At 40.0% G+C, this 25,036-nt stretch overlaps 1 protein-coding gene across 1 annotated transcript in view; it reads right to left on the minus strand.

Moving 5' to 3' along the window:
• The window catches only part of DAPK1 (death associated protein kinase 1), a 492,700-nt gene that overhangs the window by 144,158 nt on the left and 323,506 nt on the right, over nucleotides 1-25,036 (minus strand). The window contains 4 exon segments of the mRNA XM_053702428.1: nucleotides 4,851-5,048; nucleotides 6,412-6,510; nucleotides 11,485-11,583; nucleotides 11,791-11,889. Of these exon segments, the coding sequence (XP_053558403.1) occupies nucleotides 4,851-5,048; nucleotides 6,412-6,510; nucleotides 11,485-11,583; nucleotides 11,791-11,889 (495 nt within the window).

Below are 25,036 nucleotides of genomic sequence, written 5' to 3' on the forward strand. Positions count from 1 at the left end.
TGATAGAAATATTAGAAATTGGAGTAGAGTTAGAGGGGGGGGGGGGATTAGAAGTAGTTCGGTCTTGGACATGTTTATTTTTAGGTGGTGAGAGGCCATCCAGGAGGAAATGCCAGATAAGCAGTCGCTGATGTGAGAATTGACAGAAGGAGAGAGTGCAGGGGTGGAAAGGGATCTGGGTATCATCAGCATAGAGGTGATAGTTGAAACCATAGCTGTTGATAAGTTTACCCAGTTAAGAAGTGTAAATAGAGTAGAGGACCCAGGACAGAGCTTTGAGGTACTCAGACAGAGGCAATAGAGAGGAGTTGCCAGCAAAAGAGACGGAGAAGGATCTGTTAGAGAGATAAGAGTGAATCCAGAAGAGGGCAGTGTCACAGAGCCCAAGAGAGCTGAGAGTCTGTAGGAGAAGGGGATGGTCAACAGAGTCAAAGGCAGCAGAGAGGTCAAGTAAGATGAATATAGAGGAGTAGCCTTTGTTTTTAGCAGAAAGGAGATCGTTAGTAACCTTGGTGAGGGCAGTCTCAGTTGAGTGTTGGGGACAGAAGCCAGATTGCAGGGGGTCGAGCAATGAGTTGGAGGACAGGAAGTGGGTTAGGTGATCGAAAAATAGTTTCTCAAGGATTTTTGAAGCTAGCGGGAGCAGTGATATGGGGCGATAGTTTGCAGGGGAGATAGGGTCAAGGGAGGGTTTTTTTGAGGATGCGGGTGACCTTTGCATGTTTGAAGGAGGCAGGGAATGAGCCGGTAGAAAAGGATTGGTTGAATATGTGAGTAAGAACTGGAGTGAGGGTGGGAGACAGAGAAGGTATTAGATGTGAAGGAATAGGGTTAAGTGGGCAGGTAGTGAGATGTGAGGAAGACAATAGGGAACCTACTTCACTCTCAGTGGTTGGGAGGAGGGTGCAGAGAGTGGCAGAGGAGGTGAATGGGAGCGAGGTTGCAGGCTTGTGTTGGGATGTTTCTTCGGATGGTAAGTGTTTTATTGAAAAAGTCAGCCAGGTCTTGAGCACTGAGTGCAGATGAGGGGGATGGTGCTGGTGGGTAGAGGAGAGAGTTGAAAACGGTCTTTTAGGGTTTGAGGAGTGAGTGGATATAAGAAGAGAAGTAAGTTTGCTTAGCAAAGTGAAGGGCAGAGGTGTAAGAGTAAAGAATGAACTTCTAGTGCATGAAATCAGGTTCAGAGCGGGATTTCCTCCAGGCACGTTCAGCAGTGCAGGAGCATTTTTGTAGGTGGCATGTTTGCCGGGAGTGCCAGGGCTGGTGCTGACGACGTGGGGCTTTGCGAAGTTGGGGAGGAGAGAGTGTGTCAAGTGCAGAGGAGAGAGTATTTTTATAGTAGGTTGTAGCAAGGTCAAAACAGGTTATCGTGGAAGTGTGGGGAGGTGTATTTGAATAAGGTTATAGAGTTGGGGAGGGTCCACAGTGTGCAGATTTCTACAGGTACGAGGGGGAGAAGTAGGTTTATCCTGTATATTAAGATTAAAAGGTGAGCAGATGGTGGTCTGAGATGGGAAATGGGTGACAGGCAACATCAGAGAGAGAGCAGAGATAGGAGTATACCAGATCAATTGAGTGTCCATCGCGGTGGGTAGGGAATAGGGTGGATTGTGAGAGGCCAAAGGAGTTAGTGAGTGAGAGAAGTTTAGAGGCAGCAGTGGCAGATGGGGGTGTTGAAGTCCCCCAGAATTAGAGTAGGTATATTAGTAAAGAGAAAGTAAGGAAGCCAGGCAGAAAAGTTGTCAAGGAATTGGGAGGATGGTCCAGGGGGGGCGATAGGTAACTGCCACTCAGAGAGAGGGGGGGGGGGGGGACCGGTGAATGCAGATAGGTACGGATAGGAGCAGGGGGGGGGGGAGAGTAATATTCCAACACGGCCACCATGTCTCTCACCTGGCCTAGGTGTGGCTGAGTGAAGACCACCATGTGTGAGAGCAGCAATTGAAGTAGTGTAAGAGGAAGATAGTCAGGTTTCAGTAATTGCTAAAAGGTTGAAAGCTTTGGAAACAGGTTGTGAACAGTTGTAAGTTTGTTACTGACAAAGTGAGCAATCCAGAGGGCAGAAGAAAAGAGAGGAGATAAGCGCTATGTGCTAATGGAGATGAGATTGTTAGTATTGCCTGACTTACAGTTTTTGCAGTGCGAAACTGAGCAAGAGTGTAAAAGTGTGGTGATTGCTGCAGGGCCAGGGTTAGGAGAGACGTCAACAGCAGCAAACAGTAGTAGCAGTGAGAATGAGACTTGTAGGAGTGTGTATGATTAGACCTAGGAGAGTAAGATGGGGAAGTGTTTCTAAGGAGACAGAGTAGTTCATGAGAGGACCGCATAGGGGATGAGAGAAGGGAGGGTGAGATATGGATAATGTGGGGGTTGTTGTTATTGTATTAGGGACATGCAGTGAGTTTTAGGAAAAGGGTAGACAGAAAGAGAAGAAAAGACATGGAGAGCATTGTGCAGACGTAGAGTTAGTCATTTTTACCTGTTAGTGGGACTGCAGTTTCCTCCTCCAGTGAGTAACTCTGCCACTTGTAACATAGAACTACTTTGAAGCAGAGAGCTACTTTGAAGTAGAGAGCCACGGCTCAAGGGAGCCTGTGGATTGCTGTTTATAGCAGTGAGTGTAATGAACTGATTCAGAGCAGCTGGTTACAAGCAGTCTTGATAGCTAGACAGGGGTTACACACACTTGCAAATTAGAGGGGCGGTGGCAGGATGTACTAGATTTGTACAGAGAATCTGATAAGATGATTACAGATAGATAAAATGGAGACATCAGAGGAAATGGTTACCAGAGAATTCTAGGACAAATTAAAGGGACGTGTAACAGCAGCCAGAGAGACAAGAGCAGGGACGCATACCAGAGAATTCTAGGACAAATTAAAGGGACGTTTAACAGCAGCCAGGGAGACAAGAGCAGGGAGACATACCAGAGAATTCTAGGACAAATTAAAAGGGATGTGTAACAGCAGCCAGGGAGACAAAATAATGGGTGGTTGCTACACAATCAAACTCTTGTGTACTGATAAATGTTATTTGAAATTGTCGCTTTTGCTATTAAAACCTTCACTTATACTAAATATTTCAGTACTGTAGTAATGGTTATAGAAAAGCTATGTCAACAAAATGTATCAAAATAATTCACTCAGTAAAATAAAATTTCAATTGAAAAGTAGAATAGGAGTTAACTGTTCAAGCATTTTTGTACTCTAAGAGCGCCATTTACTATTGTGTGGACAGACAGGGAACCTATGATTGTAGGTAGCTTGAAGCATTGTGCAGCCCACATTTATCATTACACAAGAGTTTGATTGTGTAGCAACAACCCATTCTCTCACGCAGCCAATCACACGTGTGCAGCGGATGTCAATCACCTCAGTTGGACTAGTCCTGGGAGATTTTAATTTGCTAGCTCAGAGCTAGCGGATAGATTAGGAAACAGTGGTCTGAAGACTGCTGCTTTTTAAGTAATGGAAAGCGCTCCAGCTTGATAAATGGAGCCCTATAGGATATTCATATTTGAAATAAAGGATTTCTTTAATATTTGAAATACCATGGTTTAAAACATGGTCTGACTTTTAAAGCATACAGGCCAGTTTGAATAATATGCTTATTCTTTATCTCTTACTGACCCCTATTGACTCCTCAGAAGCAGGAGATGTCACTTTTTAATACCCAGAAAATCAAGTTTCACCATATTAAAACAAAAGATACAATAAAAAACAAAAACTTACAATCACTCTCCATTCCAATTTCCCCTTCCACCCCCTTATTTTAATGTTATAAATACTGTATTATACAGCATACAGGATGCGCTGGAATATCAGAGCACAGTCTGGGGACCACTAACCCAAATGAATATGGAACATAAGATGCAACACTTTCATTAACTTTTACGTTTTTAAAACGTGAATCCTAAATGCCAAGAAAACACAGTAAATACATTAAACTGTACTGGAATTGTAATACACATTTGTAGGTCTTTAATGTAAAAGAAAACTGAAAAAGAACTAGAAAAAATCATTTTGATTGTTAAACACCAAAAATCATAGGGTGAGCAGTCTTGCAAATCAATGTTTGTAGAAATGATACTGGGTGATTTTGTATAAAAAGCTCCTAAACAAATGGCAATCTATACTCACACATGTATATTTACATATATAAATAAGCAATTGTTTATCAGAACTTTACAGAATACAATTCTTTGAATATATAATCTATTTCTCCATAATCATTTCTGTATCAGGTTTTGCATGTTTGATGTATCTGAAGAGAAATTGAAAAACCTCAAATTAATAAGGTTTTAACCTCTGATACTACAAGTTAATTGGCACTGACGTGCATAATAATAACTGCAAAAGAACAGCATTTATGTCATGCAGGTATTTCTTTGGATCTAATAATGATGATATTTAGGTGTATCTAGAGAAACAGCAGCACTGGATAAACAGAGATAATAGTCAGCAAGTCTTATGCTCGTGGCACAGCTTTATAAAGTGCTAATGCCAGACAGAAAAATTCAAGAGCCTGCATTTTTAGCCAATTTCAAATCATGCAGAGAGTTGAAAAGGCTGTCAAGCTCATCTCATTATTCCTCTAACCACCTGCTATTAACCAGTACTTCGCACATAACTGAGTGGGAACAAATTGGAAGTCACGCACTGCATTTTACACCCTCCTGAGAGTTCTTTCTTATTCTTTAATGTTTTACTAGCTGGGCTTAACAATGAGGAATTGCAGGTTACTGGCTGCAGATTAGGTATCTAAGGAGGCATTCATTTAGGGGCATAAACGGCCCTCAAGCCCTTACGTGTGTAATTTCTGACAACATGAATCATTCAGCCGCCATTCACCTTGTCTGTTGCATCAAGGTCAGCCCCATGCTCAGCCAAGCATTCCACAATATCAGAGTATCCTCTAGCTGAGGCTGTCAGAATGGGAGTTTCTCCTTCCCTGTTGCGAATGTTAACATTGCAGCCTGTTTGACACAGAGCTCTTGCAACCGGGTAATACCCATGCCAGGCAGCACAATGGAGAGGTGTTTCTTCTTCCTATAAGGGACAATTACAAAACAAAAATAACATAGCACATTATAAAATGCTTCATCGCAGTTCAGAACATTCTGTGTCTCTGTTACCAAGATACTAAATAATACATATAATAACAATTCAGTTAATTGGCTTTTTGGGGATCTCTATAATAACAGTTTAAAGACAATGTTAATTTTGTGTTATTTAAAGGCAGGCACTGTGTTGTTATATAGTGCTGTGATTCTAAATTCATGCAGCAAACAAACATTTTCACTTCAACAGCAGCCTTCCAGTAGAGCCCTGCAGTTTATTAAACAGCTTACATAAAAGCTCATTGCAAAGCCACATGATGCTTTGGAAACATAGTAAGGAAATCAGAAGATGCTATTTTGCATAATAAATCCATAAAAAAGGCTTTTTTTTAAAACTTGTTTTCAACTTTAAGAGGTTTCTAAGCAAGCATTAGGGGCTCTTTGTGTGTCAAAATGTGTAAATGGCAAGCTCTGTATCATCTCCCCGCTGACTGTTATTTAGTGTTATATATATATTTATTTTTCTTAGACTTTCACTTGAGGATGACAAAGTAATGTATACTTTTTAAGGAGATTGAATCTGCAAGGAAGAAGAGAGTGCAAGGCAAATGCGCTATATAAAAAGGCGTACGGGGGGTTAAATGGTGTGCTCTCTCCTGCTGTACATTACCACTGGTGGTATGTATGGAATATTTATTTTATTCCCCCTACCCCATGGCTACACAGAATCCCACATTTTCTGGCTCATGTAAAGGACTTTACAGATTAGTAGATCATGACACTTATTATGCATTTTGAGATTTGCACTGGATTTTCTCCTCTTCTTAAAGGGACATTCCAGCCAAAATTGGAATCCACATGGATGCATTTCTGTTTTAAATAGAAGCATTTTTGTAATATACATGTATTAGCAAATATACTTCTAACAAAAGCTATAGCTGTTTCAAAAGTGTATTTAAGTATGCACCGTGCACCAGCATTTTAACAACACTTGCTCAGAGAGTCTAAGGTGCTTGTACCATCTGGTAATGACTCAATTTGTTAATTCCTAACATGATTACAACCCCCACTGTTGCTCTGATCAGCTGCAGTATTTAAAATGCTGGTGCACTGAGAATATGTAGCTTTCCTTCACATGCACGCGCAGAAAAATATGTTCACACTAAATGAGCTATAACTTTTACTAGAAGCATTTTTTGCAATACATGTATATTGCAAACATGTTTATATTCAAAGATGTAATTAATCTATGGGCATTTACTTTTGACTGGAATGTCCCTTTAATATCACATTAGGTTTGAATACAAATATAAAATAAGTATTTAGTAGACAGTCCTGAGCATGTCACATACCTTATCCTGAATATCAGGATGTGACCCGATGCTGCACAGATACTGAATGACCTCAACATGGCCGTAGCGAGCTGCCACATGAAGAGCCGTTTCTCCAGACTGAAACACAAACAGCGAACAGTTAAATAAAGGGAAAAGCAAAAGCAGCACACTGTATGGGGAAGGAGTATGTTGTATGTACATATGCAGAACAGGAGTATGTTGTATGTACATATGCAGAACAGGAGTATGTTGTATGTACATATGCAGAACAGGAGTATGTTGTATGTACATATGCAGAACAGGAGTATGTTGTATGTACATATGCAGAACAGGAGTATGTTGTATGTACATATGCAGAACAGGAGTATGTTGTATGTACATATGCAGAACAATGGAGTTGGAGTGTAAAACACTAATGGTAAAGGGGCTGCATGCATCTTTTTTTTTTTTAGAAATTGTGGCAAGCCTGTATTTATTTATTGATAAGGGAAGGGTGGGCTGTATTTATTTTTTGGAAAGGGTGGGCTGTATTTATTTATTGGCAAGGGAAGGGTGGGCTGTATTTATTTATTTGCAAGGGAAAGGTGGGCTGTATTTATTTATTGGCAAGGGAAAGGTGGACTGTATTTATTTATTGGAAAGGGAAGGGTGGGCTGTATTTATTAATTGGCAAGGGTGGGCTATATTTATTTATTGGCAAGGGAAGGGTGGGCTGTATTTATTTATTTGCAAGGGAAAGGTGGGCTGTATTTATTTATTGGCAAGGGGGCTGTATTTATTTATTGGCAAGAGAAGGGTGGGCTGTATTTATTTATTGGCAAGATAAGTGTGGGCTGTATTTATTTATAGGCAAGGGAAAGGTGGGCTATATTTATTGGCAAGGGAAGGTGGGCTTTATTTATTTATAGGTAAGGGAAAGGTGGGCTGTATTTAATTTTAGGCAAGGGAAAATGTGGGCTTTATTTATTTATAGGAAAAAGAAGGTGGGCTGTATTTATTTATTGGCAAGAGAAGGGTGGGCTGTATTTATTTATTAGCAAGAGAAGGGTGGGCTGTATTTATTTATTGGCAAGGGAAGGTGGGCTGTTTTTATTTATTGGCAAGGGAAGGTGGGCTGTATTTATTTATTGGCAAGAGAAGGGTGGGCTGTTTTTATTTATTGGCAAGGGAATGTGGGCTGTTTTTATTTATTGGCAAGAGAAGGGTGGGCTGTATTTATTTATTGGCAAGAGAAGGGTGGGCTGTTTTTATTTATTGGCAAGGGAAGGTGGGCTGTATTTATTTATTGGCAAGGAAAGGGTGGGCTGTATTTATTGGCAAGGAAAGGGTGGGCTGTATGTATTTATTGGCAAGGGAAGGGTGGGCTGTATTTACTTATGGAGGGTATATGAAACCATACATATCAAGTGGAAACTACATAATCTGTTTTTATGTACTAGCCACAACCCAATGCAAAACACCACCATGTGCGGTGACACCTGACACACTAGCTGAGGAATATTATGCTTGATTTATATATGTATTCTGCAGTGCTACATACATGGATATTGATATACTAACCTGGATAACAGCCTTGTTCCTGTGGTTAAATGAGGTGACTGATAGGTGAGGGGTTGCTTGGCAGATGGTGGTGTGAGCATAGTGACATGGTTATTTTGTTTTGTGGCTAAGTGATATGCACCTCTTAATAAGCAAGTTTTCAAGGAGCATTTATAGGTATGACTACTGAGGAAGAATAAGATAGGATGGGAGTTCCACAGTAGTTACAATACAGGAAAATAACTGTAGTCAGGTTTAGAGGAGGTCATGATTAAAGAAGAGATAAGTAGGCTATGATATGAGCATAGCTGGCTGCTACGTGAGTATTTAGAATACTAGAGCAGAAAAGGAAATTTATTCTTACCTGATAAATTTATTTCTTTTACGATATGACGAGTCCACGGATTTCATCCTTACTTGTGGGATTTAACCTCCTGCTAGCAGGAAGTGGCAAAGAGCACCACAGCAGAGCTGTATATATAACTCCAGTCATTCGACCGAAGTTAGGAAGAGAAAGGAAAAGCCAATGGTGCAGAGGTAACTGAAGTTTAATAAAAATAAGTACATACCTGTCTTAAAAATGACAGGGTGGGCCGTGGCCTCGTCATATTGTAAAAGAAATACATTTATCAGGTTAGCATAAATTTCCTTTTCTTTTACAAGATATGACGAGTCCACGGATTTCATCCTTACTTGTGGGATACAATACCAAAGCTACAGGACACGGATGAAAGGGAGGGACAAGACAGGAACCTAAACGGAAGGCACCACTGCTTGAAGAACCTTTCTCCCAAAAACAGCTTCAGAAGAAGCAAAAGTATAAAACTTGTAAAATTTGGAAAAAGTGTGAAGAGACGACCAAGTTGGAGCCTTGCAAATCTGTTCAACAGAAGCATCGTTTTTAAATGCCCATAAGGAAGCCACAGCCCTAGTAGAATGAGCCGTAATTCTTTCAGGAGGCAGCTGTCCAGCAGTCTCATATGCCAGACGGATGATACTCTTCAGCCAAAAGGAAAGAGAGGTAGCCGTAGCTTTCTGACCCCTACGCTTTCCCGAAAAAACAAGGAATAATGAAGATGATTGACGGAAATCCTTAGTCGCCTGCAAGTAAAACTTCAGAGCACGGACCACATCCAAGTTATGCAACAGAAGCTCCTTCTTAGAAGAAGGGTTAGGACATAATGAAGAAATAACAATTTCCTGATTAATATTCTTATTAGAAACTACCTTAGGAAGGAAACCAGGTTTTGTACGTAAAACCACCTTATCAGAATGGAAGATAAGATAAGGCGAATAACATTGTAACGCTGAAAGCTCAGAAACTCTACGAGCAGAAGAAATAGCAACCAAAAATAAAACTTTCCAAGATAATAACTTAATATCTATGGAATGCATGGGTTCAAACGGAACCCCTTGAAGAACATTAAGAACTAAATTCAAACTCCAGGGTGGAGCAATTGGTCTAAACACAGGCTTGATTCTGGTCAGAGCCTGACAAAGACTGAACATCTGGAACATCTGCCAAATGTTTGTGTAGTAAAATTGACAAAGCAGATATTTGTCCCTTTAAGGAACTTGCCGATAACCCTTTTTCCAATCCTTCTTGGAGAAAAGACAGAATCCTGGGAATCCTAACTCTACTCCATGAGTAGCCCTTGGATTCACACCAATAAAGATATTTACATCATATCTTATGGTAGATTTTTCTAGTGACAGGCTTACGTGCCTGAATCAAAGTATCAATGAGCAAATCAGAGAACCCCCGCTTAGATAAAATCAAGCATTCAATCTCCAAGCAGTCAGTTGCAGAGAAACTAGATTTGGGTGTTTGAAGGGTCCCTGAATGAGAAGGTCATGCCTCAATGGAAGCTTCCACGGTGGCAGAGAGGACATGCCCACTAGATCGGCATACCAAGTACTGCAAGGCCACGCAGGCACGATTAGAATTACTGAAGCCCTCTCCTGTTTGATCCGAGCAATCACCCAGGGAAGGAGAGCAAACGGTGGAAACACATAAGCTAGGTTGAACGACCAATTGCACTGCCAAGGCATCTATCAGTTTGGCCTGAGGATCCCTTGACCTGGATCTGTATCTTGGGAGCTTGGCATTCTGACGAGACGCCATTAGATCCAATTCCGGTCTGCCCCATCTGAGGATCAGAGTGGCAAAGACCTCCTGATGAAGTTCCCACTCCCCCGGATAAAACGTCTGTCTGCTTAAAAATTCCGCTTCCCAGTTGTCCATTCCTGGGATGTAGATTGCTGACAGATAACAAGAGTGAGTTTCCGCCCACTGAATTATCTTGGATACTTCTGTCATCGCTAAGGAACTCCTTGTTCCTCCCTGATGATTGATGTAAGCCACAGTCATGATGTTGTCTGACTGGAAGCGGATGAATTTGGCCGAAGCCAACTGAGGCCACGTCTGAAGCGCATTGAATATTGCTCTTAATTCCAGAATATTGATTGGGAGGAGCGACTCCGGCTAAGTCCACACACCCTGAGCCTTCAGGGAATCCCAGACTGCACCCCAGCATAGTAGACTGGCGTCCGTTGTCACTGTCACCCATGAGGGTCTGCGGAAGCACATCCCTTGGGACAGATGATCCGGTGACAACCACCAAAGAAGAGAGTCTCTTGTCTCCTGATCCAGATCTATCTGAGGAGACAAATTTGCATAATCTCCATTCCACTGTCTGAGCATGCTCAGTTGTAGTGGTCTTAGATGAAAACGAGCAAACGGAATGATGTCCATTGCTGCCACCATCAATCCAATGCAATCCAACACACTGATAATATCATGAAAAAAGGGGATCCAGGAACACCATTTTTATATCTATAATACTTACTGAGTATCTCTCCCCAGTTAGGGAAAAATGTCAGCCTGTTCTGATGTAACAAGACAAATGACTGAACATACCTCAATGCTGCTTGAAGCATGTCACGGTTCTCCACACTGAAGATATTTCTTTACACTACCTTCAACTGCTTAGTGGAAAACCAACCGGATCTTAGATAATTTTTGCTAAGATCATTAGAATCAGGGCAGAAAAATAAGATGTCTCCACTCCTCCTAGGATTAAGTGACTGATGATTTCTCCCTGAGAAAAATAGTACTCACTGGCACCATTTTAAAATAAAAAACTTCTTGATTGAAGAAACTAAATTAACACCTCACTTTACCTCTTTCTATCACTAACACAGGCAAAGAGAATGACTGGAGGTGAGGGAAGGGAGGAGCTATATATACAGCTCTGCTGTGGTGCTCTTTGCCACTTCCTGCTAGCAGGAGGTTAAATCCCACAAGTAAGGATGAAATCCGTGGACTTGTCATATCTTGTAAAAAAAATATAAGAGGGTGCTAAATAGCTGTTATCACATATACAGAACTGAATATTGAAGTTTAATAATGAGTTTAAAGCTTTATTTAAAACATCAATTTTGTAACACACACACACATTTCAGGCAATATGCAATTTTTAAATATATTTTATCACATCAGTTGACCAAACCTGCACTACGATCAGTTAATTACTGAAGAAGTTGTCTTACCTTATCTTTAACATCTAAAGGACATTTATTCTGATGAAGAAATTTCAAAGTATCAACATGTCCATGCCGAGACGCCCAGTAAATGGCATTGGATCCAGCCTGAATTGACACAGAAATTATTAATCAGCAGATTTGCACAATACAGAGCTATACTTAGAATTTTGCTCAATGTCCTGTTCATTTCTCTAATCTCTAAACTATTTAAATGAATGCAGAAGTATAAATTAACACTTTTATTTAAATGCATTAGTAACAGCAGCAGTATCCCAACTAAAGCAAATTAAGAGAGCCCTTTAAAACACTGACCTTATCCTGCACATCAATCTGTGCTCCACGCTTTAGAAGCAATTCAAGTATCTGAATATTTCCACACCCTGCAGCAATTAATATAGGTGGCGTACCATGCTAGGATGAGAGAAAGACAGAAAATAAATAGAAATAAAGTGCAATTACGCAACTTCACACCATCACATTGTCTTGTCAGATGAGATACGTTTGAAAACAAAAATTAGACACAAATAATCGTGACCTAAACACTCTGATTACATATTCATTCTTATTTGTTAACAGGGCCGGTGCTAGAATAGAGGCAGACTAAGGGCACCCCTGGAGGGGGGGAGCACAAATTTGGTGCATGACAATTTTTCTTTAGTGTATATATATTTTATTTCTTCTTTATATGGGCTTCATGGTAGGGGCCATATATGGTGGCATAATGGCTAGAACTGGAGGGGACTCCCCCAGAAACACAGGGACGGCAGAGAGTGAGGTCAGCCCGAACCGCTGGAAGCATCTGCATGTGCTCTCTGCAAAACATTGGCAGCCTTCATAAAAGTTGGTGATGCCGGTGACAGCAGTAGGACTCACATCTATCTTCAGTCTAAAGGGTATTACTGGGGCACGTTGGGTACATGTAAGTGCGCCGACAATCCAACAACTTTTTATATACTGCAGGACATCAGCGCACAATCTTCTCCTGCACTATATCTGGTGTGTGTGTGTGTGTGTGTTTATATGTGTATATGTGTTTATATATTTATATATATATATATATATATATATATATATAAAGTCATAATTGCGCAGTACCACATGCCTATTATCTGGGATGCATACCTACACATTAATTTGCAGAGGTGACCATAACCATTATTCAATTTAAGTGTATATTATTTAATTATACAGCGCAGTGTGTTCATTTTCAGTGCATAAATGTTAAGTATAATTTTGCAGCACATAATGCTCACCATCTGTGTATAGGCACTCATCATAATTATAAAGGGCAGCCTGTTCTGTGATTTAGTGTATGAACCCTTAACACATTATACAGTGCAGCATATATGTTATCATGTTTATTAGTGTATAGATACCTTGCATTATCATATAGTACAGTGTTGTGTTTATTAGTGTATAGATGCCTTGCATTATCATATAGTACAGAGCATTGCGTTTATTAGTGTATGGATGCCTTGCATTATCATATAGTGCAGAGTGTTGTATTTATTAGTGTATAGATGCCGTTGTGTTTATTAGTGTATAGATGCCTTGCATTATCATTATAGTGCAGAGTGTTGTGCTTATTAGTGTATATATCCCCTTTGCATTATCATATAGTACAGAGTGTTTGTGCTTATTAGTGTATAGATGCCTTGCATTATCATGTACTGCAGAGTGTTGTGCTTATTAGTGTATATATCCCTTGCATTATCATATAGTACAGAGTGTTGTGCTTATTAGTGTATAGATGCCTTGCATTATCATGTACTGCAGAGTGCTGTGCTTATTAGTGTATATATCCCTTGCATTATCATATAGTACAGAGTGTTGTGCTTATTAGTGTATAGATGCCTTGCATTATCATGCAGTGCAGAGTGTTGTGTTTATTAGTGTATAGATCCCTTGCATTATCATATAGTGCAGAGTGTTGTGCTTATTAGTATATAGATGCCTTGCATTGTCATGCAGTGCAAAGTGTTGTGTTTATTAGGGTATAGATGTCTTGCATTGTCATGCAGTGCAAAGTGTTGTGTTTATTAGTGTATAGATCCCTTGCATTATCATATAGTACAGAGTGTTGTGTTTATTAGTGTATAGATCCCTTGCATTGTCATGCAGTGCAAAGTGTTGTGTTTATTAGTGTATAGATCCCTTGCATTATCATATAGTACAGAGTGTTGTGTTTATTAGTGTATATATCCCTTGCATTATCATATAGTACAGAGTGTTGTGTTTATTAGTGTATATATCCCTTGCATTATCATATAGTACAGAGTGTTGTGCTTATTAGTGTATAGATGCCTTGCATTATCATGTACTGCAGAGTGTTGTGCTTATTAGTGTATATATCCCTTGCATTATCATATAGTACAGAGTGTTGTGCTTATTAGTGTATAGATGCCTTGCATTATCATGTACTGCAGAGTGTTGTGCTTATTATTGTATAGATACCATGCATTATCATATAGTACAGAGTGTTGTGCTTATTAGTGTATAGATGCCTTGCATTATCATGTAGTGCAGAGTGTTGTGCTTATTAGTGTATAGATGCCTTGCATTATCATGTAGTGCAGCGTGTTGTGTTTATTAGTGTAAACATGTTCATTGTCATAACTATACAGTGAAACCTGTCCAAAATAAGTTGTACTGATCCACTAGCCAAAACTTGCCAGTACTCAAGTGAAAGTGATCTATTGTAGGGCTTGAAAATGTAGATTTATGGGAGAATTTATCAACATGCATTTGCAGCATCAGAGAACTTGCAGTTCAGAGTGAGTCTGCAACCGCAAATTTAAGACACAATTTCTGCTTTTTATCCAAGGTGGCAGGGATAAACCACCTCAAACTCGCCAGTTCAAGGTAATTGACAGGATCTGCTCTCACGCAATTGGTTGCCCAAAAGCAGTCTTAAATTTTGCCAAGTGCTGATTGCAGTGGACAGGTTCTCTGCTTGAGAACTTGTCTGCCTGCAGCTTGATACATTTTCCTGTTAGACATGCTAGTATACGTCTTGATTCATTATGCAGAGCCACCAATTATTTAATATGTGGTGCAGAGCCACCACTTTAGTACATTATGTCATGCAGAAATAACAGAATTTATGCTTACCTGATAAATTACTTTCTCCAACGGTCTGTCCGGTCCACGGCGTCATCCTTACTTGTGGGATATTCTCTTCCCCAACAGGAAATGGCAAAGAGTCCCAGCAAAGCTGGCCATATAGTCCCTCCTAGGCTCCGCCCACCCCAGTCATTCGACCGACGGACAGGAGGAAATATATATAGGAGAAACCATATGGTACCGTGGTGACTGTAGTTAGAGAAAATAATTCATCAGACCTGATTAAAAAACCAGGGCGGGCCGTGGGCCCGGACACACCGTTGGAGAAAGTAATTTATCAGGTAAGCATAAATTCTTTTTTTCTCCAACATTGGTGTGTCCGGTCCACGGCGTCATCCTTACTTGTGGGAACCAATACCAAAGCTTTAGGACACGGATGAAGGGAGGGAGCAAATCAGGTCACCTAAACGGAAGGCACCACAGCTTGCAAAACCTTTCTCCCAAAAATAGCCTCCAAAGAAGCAAAAGTATCAAATTTGTAAAATTTGGCAAAATTGTGCAGTGAAGACCAAGTCGCTGCCTTACATATCTGGTCAACAGAAGCCTCGTTCTTGAAGGCCCATGTGGAAGCCACAGCCCTAGTGGAGTGAGCCGTGATTCTTTCAGGAGGCTGCCTTCCGGCAGTCTCATAAGCCAATCGGATAATGCTTTTAAGCCAAAAGGAAAGAGAGGTAGCAGTCGCTTTTTGACCTCTCCTTTTACCAGAATAAACAACAAACAAGGAAGATGTTTGTCTGAAATCTTTTGTAGCCTCTAAATAGAACTTTAGAGCACGGACAACATCCAAATTGTGTAACAAACGTTCCTTCTTTGAAACTGGATTCGGACACAAAGAAGGTACAACTATCTCCTGGTTAATATTCTTGTTAGAAACAACCTTCGGAAGAAAACCAGGCTTAGTACGCAAAACCACCTTATCTGCATGGAACACCAGATAAGGAGGAGAACACTGCAGAGCAGATAACTCTGAAACTCTTCTAGCAGAAGAAATAGCAACCAAAAACAAAACTTTCCAAGATAGTAACTTAATATCTATGGAATGTAAAGGTTCAAACGGAACCCCTTGAAGAACTGGATTTAGACTCCAGGGAGGAGTCAAAGGTCTGTAAACAGGCTTGATCCTAACCAGAGCCTGAACAAATGCTTGAACATCTGGCACAGCTGCCAGTCTTTTGTGCAGTAAGACAGATAAATCGGAGATCTGTCCCTTTAGAGAACTCGCAGATAATCCTTTCTCCAAACCTTCTTGTAGAAAGGATAGAATCTTAGGAATTTTTATCTTGTTCCATGGAAATCCTTTGGATTCACACCAACAGATATATTTTTTCCATATTTTATGGTAAATTTTTCTAGTGACAGGCTTTCTAGCCTGAATCAGAGTATCTATAACAGAATCTGAAAACCCACGCTTTGATAAAATCAAGCGTTCAATCTCCAAGCCTATCTGAAGATACAGACATGTTAAACAGGCTTAAACTTGTCAACAAAGCACAAAAAACGTTTTAAAATAAAACCGTTACTTTCTCTTTAAATTTCAAACAGAAAACACTTTATTACTGAATATGTGAAAAAGTATGAAGGAATTGTTCAAAATTACCAAAATTTCACCACAGTGTCTTTAAAGCATTAAAAGTATTGCACACCAAATTTCAGAGCTTTAACCCTTAAAATAACGGAACCGGAGCCGTTTTTAAATTTGACCCCTATACAGTCCCAGCTATATGCTTTGCTGAGACCCAACCAAGCCCAGAGGGGAATACGATACCAAATGACGCCTTCTAGAAGCTTTTTTTAGTGATTCTTAGATCCTCACACATGCATCTGCATGCCTTGCTCTCCAAAAACAACTGCGCAGTAATGGCGCGAAAATGAGGCTCAGTCTATAACTAGAAAGGCCCCCAGACTAAAAAAGGTGTCCAACACAGTGCCTGCCGTTTTTTAAACGTTCCCCAAGATTATAATGCCAATTGTTAGCTAGAATCTGCATAATATGCCCCAATAAAGCAATCGTTTTAGCCCATAAAAATGTCTACCAGTTTTTTAGCCCTTTTTTAAGCCCTTTATTCTTTTATGTTTGACTAAGAAAATGGCTTACCGGTCCCCATGAGGGGAAATGACAGCCTTCCAGCATTACATGGTCTTGTTAGAAATATGGCTAGTCATACCTTAAGCAGAAACGTCTGCTAACTGTTTCCCCCAACTGAAGTTACATCATCTCAACAGTCCTATGTGGAAACAGCAATCTATTTTAGTTACTGTCTGCTAAAATCATCTTCCTCTTACAAACAGAAATCTTCATCCTTTTCTGTTTCAGAGTAAATAGTACATACCAGCACTATTTTAAAATAACAAACACTTGATAGAAGAATAAAAACTACATTTAAACACCAAAAAACTCTTAACCATCTCCGTGGAGATGTTGCCTGTGCAACGGCAAAGAGAATGACTGGGGTGGGCGGAGCCTAGGAGGGACTATATGGCCAGCTTTGCTGGGACTCTTTGCCATTTCCTGTTGGGGAAGAGAATATCCCACAAGTAAGGATGACGCCGTGGACCGGACACACCAATGTTGGAGAAAATCTGTTATAGCTGTTATAATTATAATAAATTAGATTAACAGTCAAGAATTTGATGTGATAACGGAAATATATTTTCTCTATAATTATAGATAATAGCTATATATAGCTGCTTAACGCATCACTAGAACATTTTGTAAAGAAGCAGTAATGGCAGGACATATAATTTCCTTGAAGGGAAGGGGGGTTGGCAAAATGTTTCTTCACCTGTGTAGCCAAAAATCCTAGCACTGGCCCTAGTGTATAGGGTCCTGTATAAAAGAAATGGTTTTAAGCAGATGATGTTCATTGTGAAAAATACAAATATTCTTCATGTTACAAGGAACATATTAAAGGAACTAAAAGACTAAAGGGAAATAGATGCATTGTTTAACACATATTTTACAGAACAAGCATAAACATTTTTCAATAACCTTTGTAATTATTGTCAAACGTTGAAAAAAACCTCTAGGATAAATAGATCATTGCAGAGTCCTCAGCCCCACCCACTGACAAACTGGTTACATTTTGTCTAACCAATCAGAACCTTTACCAGGCTATTTCTATCTAATTCTTTCAAAACAGTAGGGAAGTAAACTATTGTTATTAGAAAAAAAATGGTGATGCAACAATAACAAATAAATGCTTTTGCTGCCACTTAAGGGGACAGAAAAGTTAAAATTAAATTTTCTTGATTTAGATAGCAGATAGCACATGCTATTTTAAACAAATTTCAAGTTTACTTTTTTTTTTTAATTTAATTTGCTTTTTTGTCCAGAATGTTTCTTTCCAGAATGTTTGGTTAATCAGCCACAGACTCATGCTAGAAACATGTACTTAGCTAGAATACTGAGCATCAGCGGCTATGCAGAAACAAGAATCCATATGGCCCATGATTATATATTTTATTGTCTTTACATTAGAGTAGACTAGAATTGTATTAAGTTTAAAGCAAATGTGCTACTTTACCATGAAAACATCAGATAAGGTAATAGCAGGAGGTTTTTCAAAAGGATATAGCTACTTGCACATCTAGCCTTATACATTGTCTCTACAGCATAAGTAAAATCAAGAAACAAAGGTCCATATTTAAAAATGTGTTTTTACATAAAATTGACAGATTGAACTGGTGGGCAGTGATAAGGAGATGTTTTGTTGTTTCCTGGTAATGTGCTGGACCCCAGTTTTCTTGACACAATGATACACTGTGAATTACCATTCTGTAGCCAGCTTAGCTTTCCAAACACAATAATGATTTTTAGAATCAGACCAGTGGCATATTTAGGTTTTGTGCTGCCCTAGGCACTCAATATGCTTTCCCCTAGGTTTTAGGCCTTTTTTGGCCATGATATTTTATGGTCAGTGAGTAATGCAAATTTTATTTTATAGCATTTTCAAAGTAAATGTTTACACACAGTTGCATACATACACACACAGTCACATACATACACACACAGTCACATACATACACACACAGTCACATACATATACACACAGTCACATACACACATCTATCTATTGCTGCAATATATATATATATATATATATATATATATATACACACACACACTAACACAGGTTTCTTGAAACAATACTCACCAAACACAATACTAAATGATGAAAGCCAACAGAACAAAAGGCAATAGCTAGCTGAATAAAAGAAAGGTTCAGATCTACCTCTAAACTGTGCAATCTATTATTATCCCCCCCCAACCCCAAGCCAGATTGTCAGCTCTTTGGGCAAAATCTCCCATTATATACTTGTATAATACTTCTAAAATAACTGTAAGCTTCTTACAAATATAGCCACAAAAAAGTGTTGCCCCTCCCAATCTGCCACCCTAGGCAAGTGCTTTGTTTGCCTAGGCCAAAATATGCCCCTAAATCAGGCATTTAAAAATGTTTTAAAATTTCAAATATCTTCCCTGCTAGTCATATTTATGCCACTTGAAATATAACAATTCGTAGGAAGATACAAATATTTGATTCACGTGTAGATTCTGAGGTATTTAGTTATAATTTTATTTACGTACATTGTTAGTTCCTCCAATCTCAAGCTGACACATTGTAAGCTTGGGTCATATTTACCTTTACACTTCACTACTGTGCTGAAAATGTTTGTGTGTGAATTGGTTCTCTTTGGTTTGGCCTTTTCTTGACATTTGGAATTCTGAGGCAACTAGTCCCCAAACAAAAGCATGCTGGGAAACACAAACACGAAAGTAACATAATTACGCATATGTGGGAACTGCAATATTATTAAATGTGGCCAGAGTAGATTTGATTCAGACACAAATAATAGAGGTGTGTATACAGCGCAAACAAGAGGCCAAGGGATAAATATAATCACAAAGGTGTAAAGGAAATGTTTAATATACAATTCTTAAAAACATAAGCATAAAAAGCTATACATATAAAATATAAAATATAAGAACAGCTCACATGAGCGACTCAGGGGTCAGATAATAGTCAAATATTAATGCTAGCAATGTTGGGGATGTCCCTAAGACTAGGATAGTGGCGAGTGGTCAGTCTAAGCAATACAACAGTGAAGGGTGCAGACTGATAACACAAAAACCAAGTAGTAACAAAGCAATAAGTATATGCAAAAAATAGTATATGCAAAAAATATAATGCCTGTGCACTGCAGTGCAAAAAAAGATGCAAAAAAGTGTGAAGGATGTGTGAAAAAATGAAAAAATTAAATTATGAAAAAATCCCAAATGAACTTATATATGTGGAAGTTGTGTCAAGTATAAGTGAGGTGAAGAACCAAATAACACAAGTACAAAGTGAATCACAAATGGTACAATAAATGCATTGAAAAAATCAAATGAAAAAAACAGATGAAAAAACACTCCAAAAATATGTTGATCAACAAATGTTACTAAAGAACAAAAATAGAAAAATGGTGATAAAAAAGGAAAAAAGTGTTTATCCAAAAGTTAGTCACTAGAACAAATCCAAATCACACTGAAAATCTTGGGTCTTTAGTAGAAGAAGTTACCAGGTGAATCCTAACAGTTATGTGGAGAATATCTTCCACCTTCTCTACGCTATTTTTTGATTTCATCTTCTAAAATAATTTGGACTTCGTTTAAAACCATATCCTGTAAAAGTCTCTAGACTCTATTGACTGAGTGTATAATCAATTATGATGATACTGTATGTTAACTATCCATAAAAATGTATATATATCTTTTATCTTTGATCCCAATACCTTCTACCGGTATGTATAAGGGAATGTTAAATACATAAAGAACGCTTAAATATCATCTAATCCACTCACCAGCCCACAGCTATATATGCAAATTGTGGGTAAGGAGAGATAAACACACCAAATGACCCCCTCTAGATATGTGAATACTGTAAATTTTAAGCTGTCCCTTCGTTTTCCACACTATTGATAAGAGTTATATGTCATCTTTTACTTTTATCTCTTATAAAAAAAAAAATCTCCATTTTTGGTTTTACTTATTATTTTTAATCCTGTATGTTTGGGGCCACAAATCATGATACCTATTCCCCATCTAGTAAATAGCTCCATTCTTAAAATTGACTATCATCTAAGTATAATAGATATGTCGTAACTGACAGGAACTACTATCTAAGTACAAATAGAATTGTCGTAACTGACAGTAAACATCCGGTGCCAAGTGTTGACAACGGTCTGTTTACATAGTAACGCTGCTGTCGCCCAACCGGAAGTGACGCTAGCGGATACGTCACTTCCGGTTTGTTCCGATATTGAAATGGAGTCTAAATACATCCTTTGGCTACCAACAAATACAAAGGCCAAACAAACTAAAGGCCACACAAAACACACTTATTGCATCCAAGCTGGAGCACCCATATGTGTTAGATACATTTGCAGATGAAACCGGTAGATGCTAAAACTTCCGGTCTGCAGTATAGGGGAATAATTAAGCGTCACACAGGAAGCTAAAGGGGTTTGGCGCCCAAACATCACAGGTAACCAATTAAATCATTAGACATTGCATTATTATACATTGTATATAAGGCTACATGCCATTACCAATATTTCAGTCTTGAGAAAGGCCCTATTTTGAGGGCATAAACGCGTTGACTTATTGGTAAGCATTATTTTAATATCAATCTTATTTTTTACACTGGGTACGCTATGTTGTGAACTTCTTTTTACAGGTACGTTATTAGGATACCATAGAAGCAGCTGACAGCTGTTAGGATTCACCTGGTAACTTCTTCTACTAAAGACCCAAGATTTTCAGTGTGATTTGGATTTGTTCTAGTGACTAACTTTTGGATAAACACTTTTTTCCTTTATCACCATTTTTCTATTTTTGTACTTTAGTAACATTTGTTGATCAACATATTTTTGGAGTATTTTTGGAGTGTTTTTTCATCTGTTTTTTTCATTTGATTTTTTCATTTATCCTTTGCATTTATTGTACTATTTGTGATTCACTTTGTACTTGTGTTATTTGGTTCTTCACCTCACTTATACTTGACACAACTTCCACATATATAATTTCATTTGGGATTTTTTCATAATTTAATTTTTTCATTTTTTCACACATCCTTCACACTTTTTTGCATTTTTTTTGCACTGCAGTGCACAGGCATCATATTTTTTGCATATACTAATTTTTGCATATACTTATTGCTTTGTTACTACTGGGTTTTTGTGTTATCAGTCTGCACCCTTCACTGTTGTATTGCTTAGACTGACCACTCGCCACTATCCTAGTCTTAAGGACATCCCCAACATTGCTAGCATTAATATTTGACTATTATCTGACCCCTGAGTCGCTCATGTGAGCTGTTCTTATATTTTATATGTATAGCTTTTTATGCTTATGTTTTTAAGAATTGTATATTAATTAAACATTTCCTTTACACCTTTGTGATTATATGTATCCCTTGGCCTCTTGTTGGCGCTGTATACACTCCTCTATTATTTGTGCTAATCTTTTTGGGGGTTGGTTAGGCCCTCTGTTTGTGTACAGCTTGGGGATTGCCTTAGCGCTTGGTCACTACCCTCTGTTTCTATATATTTGATTCAGAATTTAATGTATTAGATCTTTAAAAATTTTTTTTACGTAAGTAACTAAATACACTATGGTGAACACAACAAATTCTCTTCCCACATGAATGCATGGAGCCCAATGTCAATGTACACAGCAACAATTGTTTAAAGTTTATTATACTTTCAATTAATACAGGTCAACTGTATAAAACTCTTCTTTATTAGCCATCATAATAATAAATGCAAATCAAAAATGGTTTAATAATAAAATGTACAAAAAACAGGGAGGTAACAATAAGGGATTGGATGGTCATAGGTATTCTGGAATATATACAGTATATATATATATATATATATATATATATATATATATATATATATATATATATATATATAAATAAAATGGACTCCGGCTAACCTGACTGGGTAGCTCTGCCAAAAGAGTCCTTCCTGTCCCTGGAACTTGCAGCTATAGAGTGGAGATAAGTGATTATAGCCAGAGCCCAACCAAATAACCGAACCAATATTCAGGTGGAACAAGAACATCTTTATTGTGAAACACACACACTTATATACACCCAGCTCATCTTGATAAGGGTCTTATCTGACCCCCAGATCTCCCGCCATCCTGCCCCTCAACACATGCTGGTGCCCCCCATAGTGTCCATAGTGCCATAGAGTCCCAGTGGTACAGAGGTGCTGCGGGGGAGCAGCAGCACTTCCAGGGTGTCATTCAAAAGGCCTCGGTCTCCAAATGACACACACCAAAAAGTGACACGATCCGTTGCTGGGGGCCAGAGCTGCAGGCGATCAAACGTACACCAGGAAAACCAGGGGAAGTAGGGGTTGTAGGGGGTCCGGAACCCCAAGTTCCCAAGGGAACTCCCTTCCAGCAATCACCCCACCTTTTTCCCATCCTAGGGTGTACCAATCCCCAAAAGAGTGGAGCTCTGGGGCAAAGAGCTGCTGAAGAGACCTGGGGTATAGGTTAGGTTAGCGAGTGTCCGGGGTGATGCGGTTGACCGCCAGTTCCAGAAGCCTGGCCAGCCAGAGAGGGTTTAGGCGGAAAGAGATCAGCTCTTCCGTGAGGATGTACAAACCACAAAACAAGCAATAGGAAGAGTCTGGGAGATAGCGTAAACTATGAAAGGGCCAAATCCGCAGTAAAAAGGAGTGAGCCAGGTAGTAGGGGGGTGGGGGAAGCCTTGGCAGCATGGTATCTGTGACAGTGCTCCCCCAAGAAAAGTCCAGCAGACCAGGATAGATCCACACATGGGTCGGCCTGGGGTTGTCCGGGAAGCTATTCCAATTCGGTTTGCAGAGAAAGTCCATCAGCATTCCCATTGCTCTTTCCCGGCCGGTATTGAATAGTGAAGTTGAAGGGCTGCAAGGCTAAACTCCACCGCAACAAGCATCTATTGTCCCCAGAAACCCAGTTGAGACCCGTGAGGATGGTGAAGGGCCTTCCATAGAGGTACGGTTGAAGCATCTTAAGGGCCCATACCAGCACCAAGCACTCCTTTTCCACCGCCGTGTAGCCTACTTCCCCTGCTGAAGTAGGCTAAGGGGTGCTCGTGGCTCTCCTCATCCACCTGGCTTAGTACTGCTCCCAACCCGAACATGGAGGCATCTGTATGGACACAAAAACGTTTGGACGGGTTAGGAGCGGCAAGGATAGGGGCATACATTAGAGCGGTCTTAAGGTTTTGGAAGGCTGTTTCACACTCCACTGACCACTGGACTTGTTTGGGTAACTGTTTGCGGGTCAGGTCGGTCAGGGGTTTGGCCAGGGTGCTATAGTTAGGGACGAACTTGCGGTAGTACCCTGCTGTCCGTAGAAAAGCTTGGACCTGGGTCTTGGTCATGGGGGTTGGCCAGTCTCAACCCTGGCCAGTTCTGGCCGCTGCAACCCGCAGCCTACCCGGTGCCCAAGATACTGGACCTCCGAGCACCCTACCATACATTTGTGTCAGACCTGCAGCCTTGATGCGGTCCAAAACAGTACCAAGATGGACCAGGTGGTCCTCCCAGGTATCGCTATGTCGTCCAGGTATGCACAGGAATAATTCTGGAGGCCATCAAGGAGGCGGTCTACCATTCTCTGGAAGGTCGCCGGAGAATTCTTCATCCCAAAAGGCATAACCTTAAACTGGTATAGGCCGAATGGGGTGATGAAGGCTGACTTCGGAATAGATTCTGGCTCCAGGGGGATTTGCCAGTATCCCTTGCAGAGGTCTAGGGTGGTCAGAAAGTTGCCATGGGGTGATGCAATCTAGGAAGTCATCCACCCTGGGCATGGGGTAGGCATTGGTCGTGGTTCTGTCATTGAGCCTACGATAGTCTACACAGAACCATGTGGTTCCGTCCCGCTTGAGGACCAGGACCATTGGGGATGTCCAGTGACTGTTGGACGGCTCAATAACCCCAAGGTCCAACATTTCCCTGAGCTCGCTTTGCATACTTTTCCTAACTGACTCAGTATGCCGGCTGATGGAGGGGTGCCTGCCCCGGGGTCTTCACTCGGTGCACTGCTACCGTGATGTACCCAGGGTTGGTGGAGAACATGTCTTGTCGGCCCTCTAAGGCCTGCCTGACCTGTTCCTTCTGCTCAGTCACTAGCCTCTCATCTAGCTTTATGTCCCTTACATCTGTGGATGTTCTACTCTGCCTGGGTAGCTCTGGTATGGAGAGGCTCTCTGAGTCTTCCATGGCCGGAGCGCATATGGCGGCTACCTCCTCTTGCCTCTCCTGGTATGCCATCATCATGTTTACATGAAAGGTGGACCCGTTCATCTGAACATTTGGCTACCAGGTAGGTTGCAGAGTTACGCTACCACTCGGTAGGGTCCCTGCCAGGAAGCCTGTAGCTTGT

This window comes from Bombina bombina, chromosome 2, assembly GCF_027579735.1.
Source record: "Bombina bombina isolate aBomBom1 chromosome 2, aBomBom1.pri, whole genome shotgun sequence".
Taxonomy (NCBI): domain Eukaryota; kingdom Metazoa; phylum Chordata; class Amphibia; order Anura; family Bombinatoridae; genus Bombina; species Bombina bombina.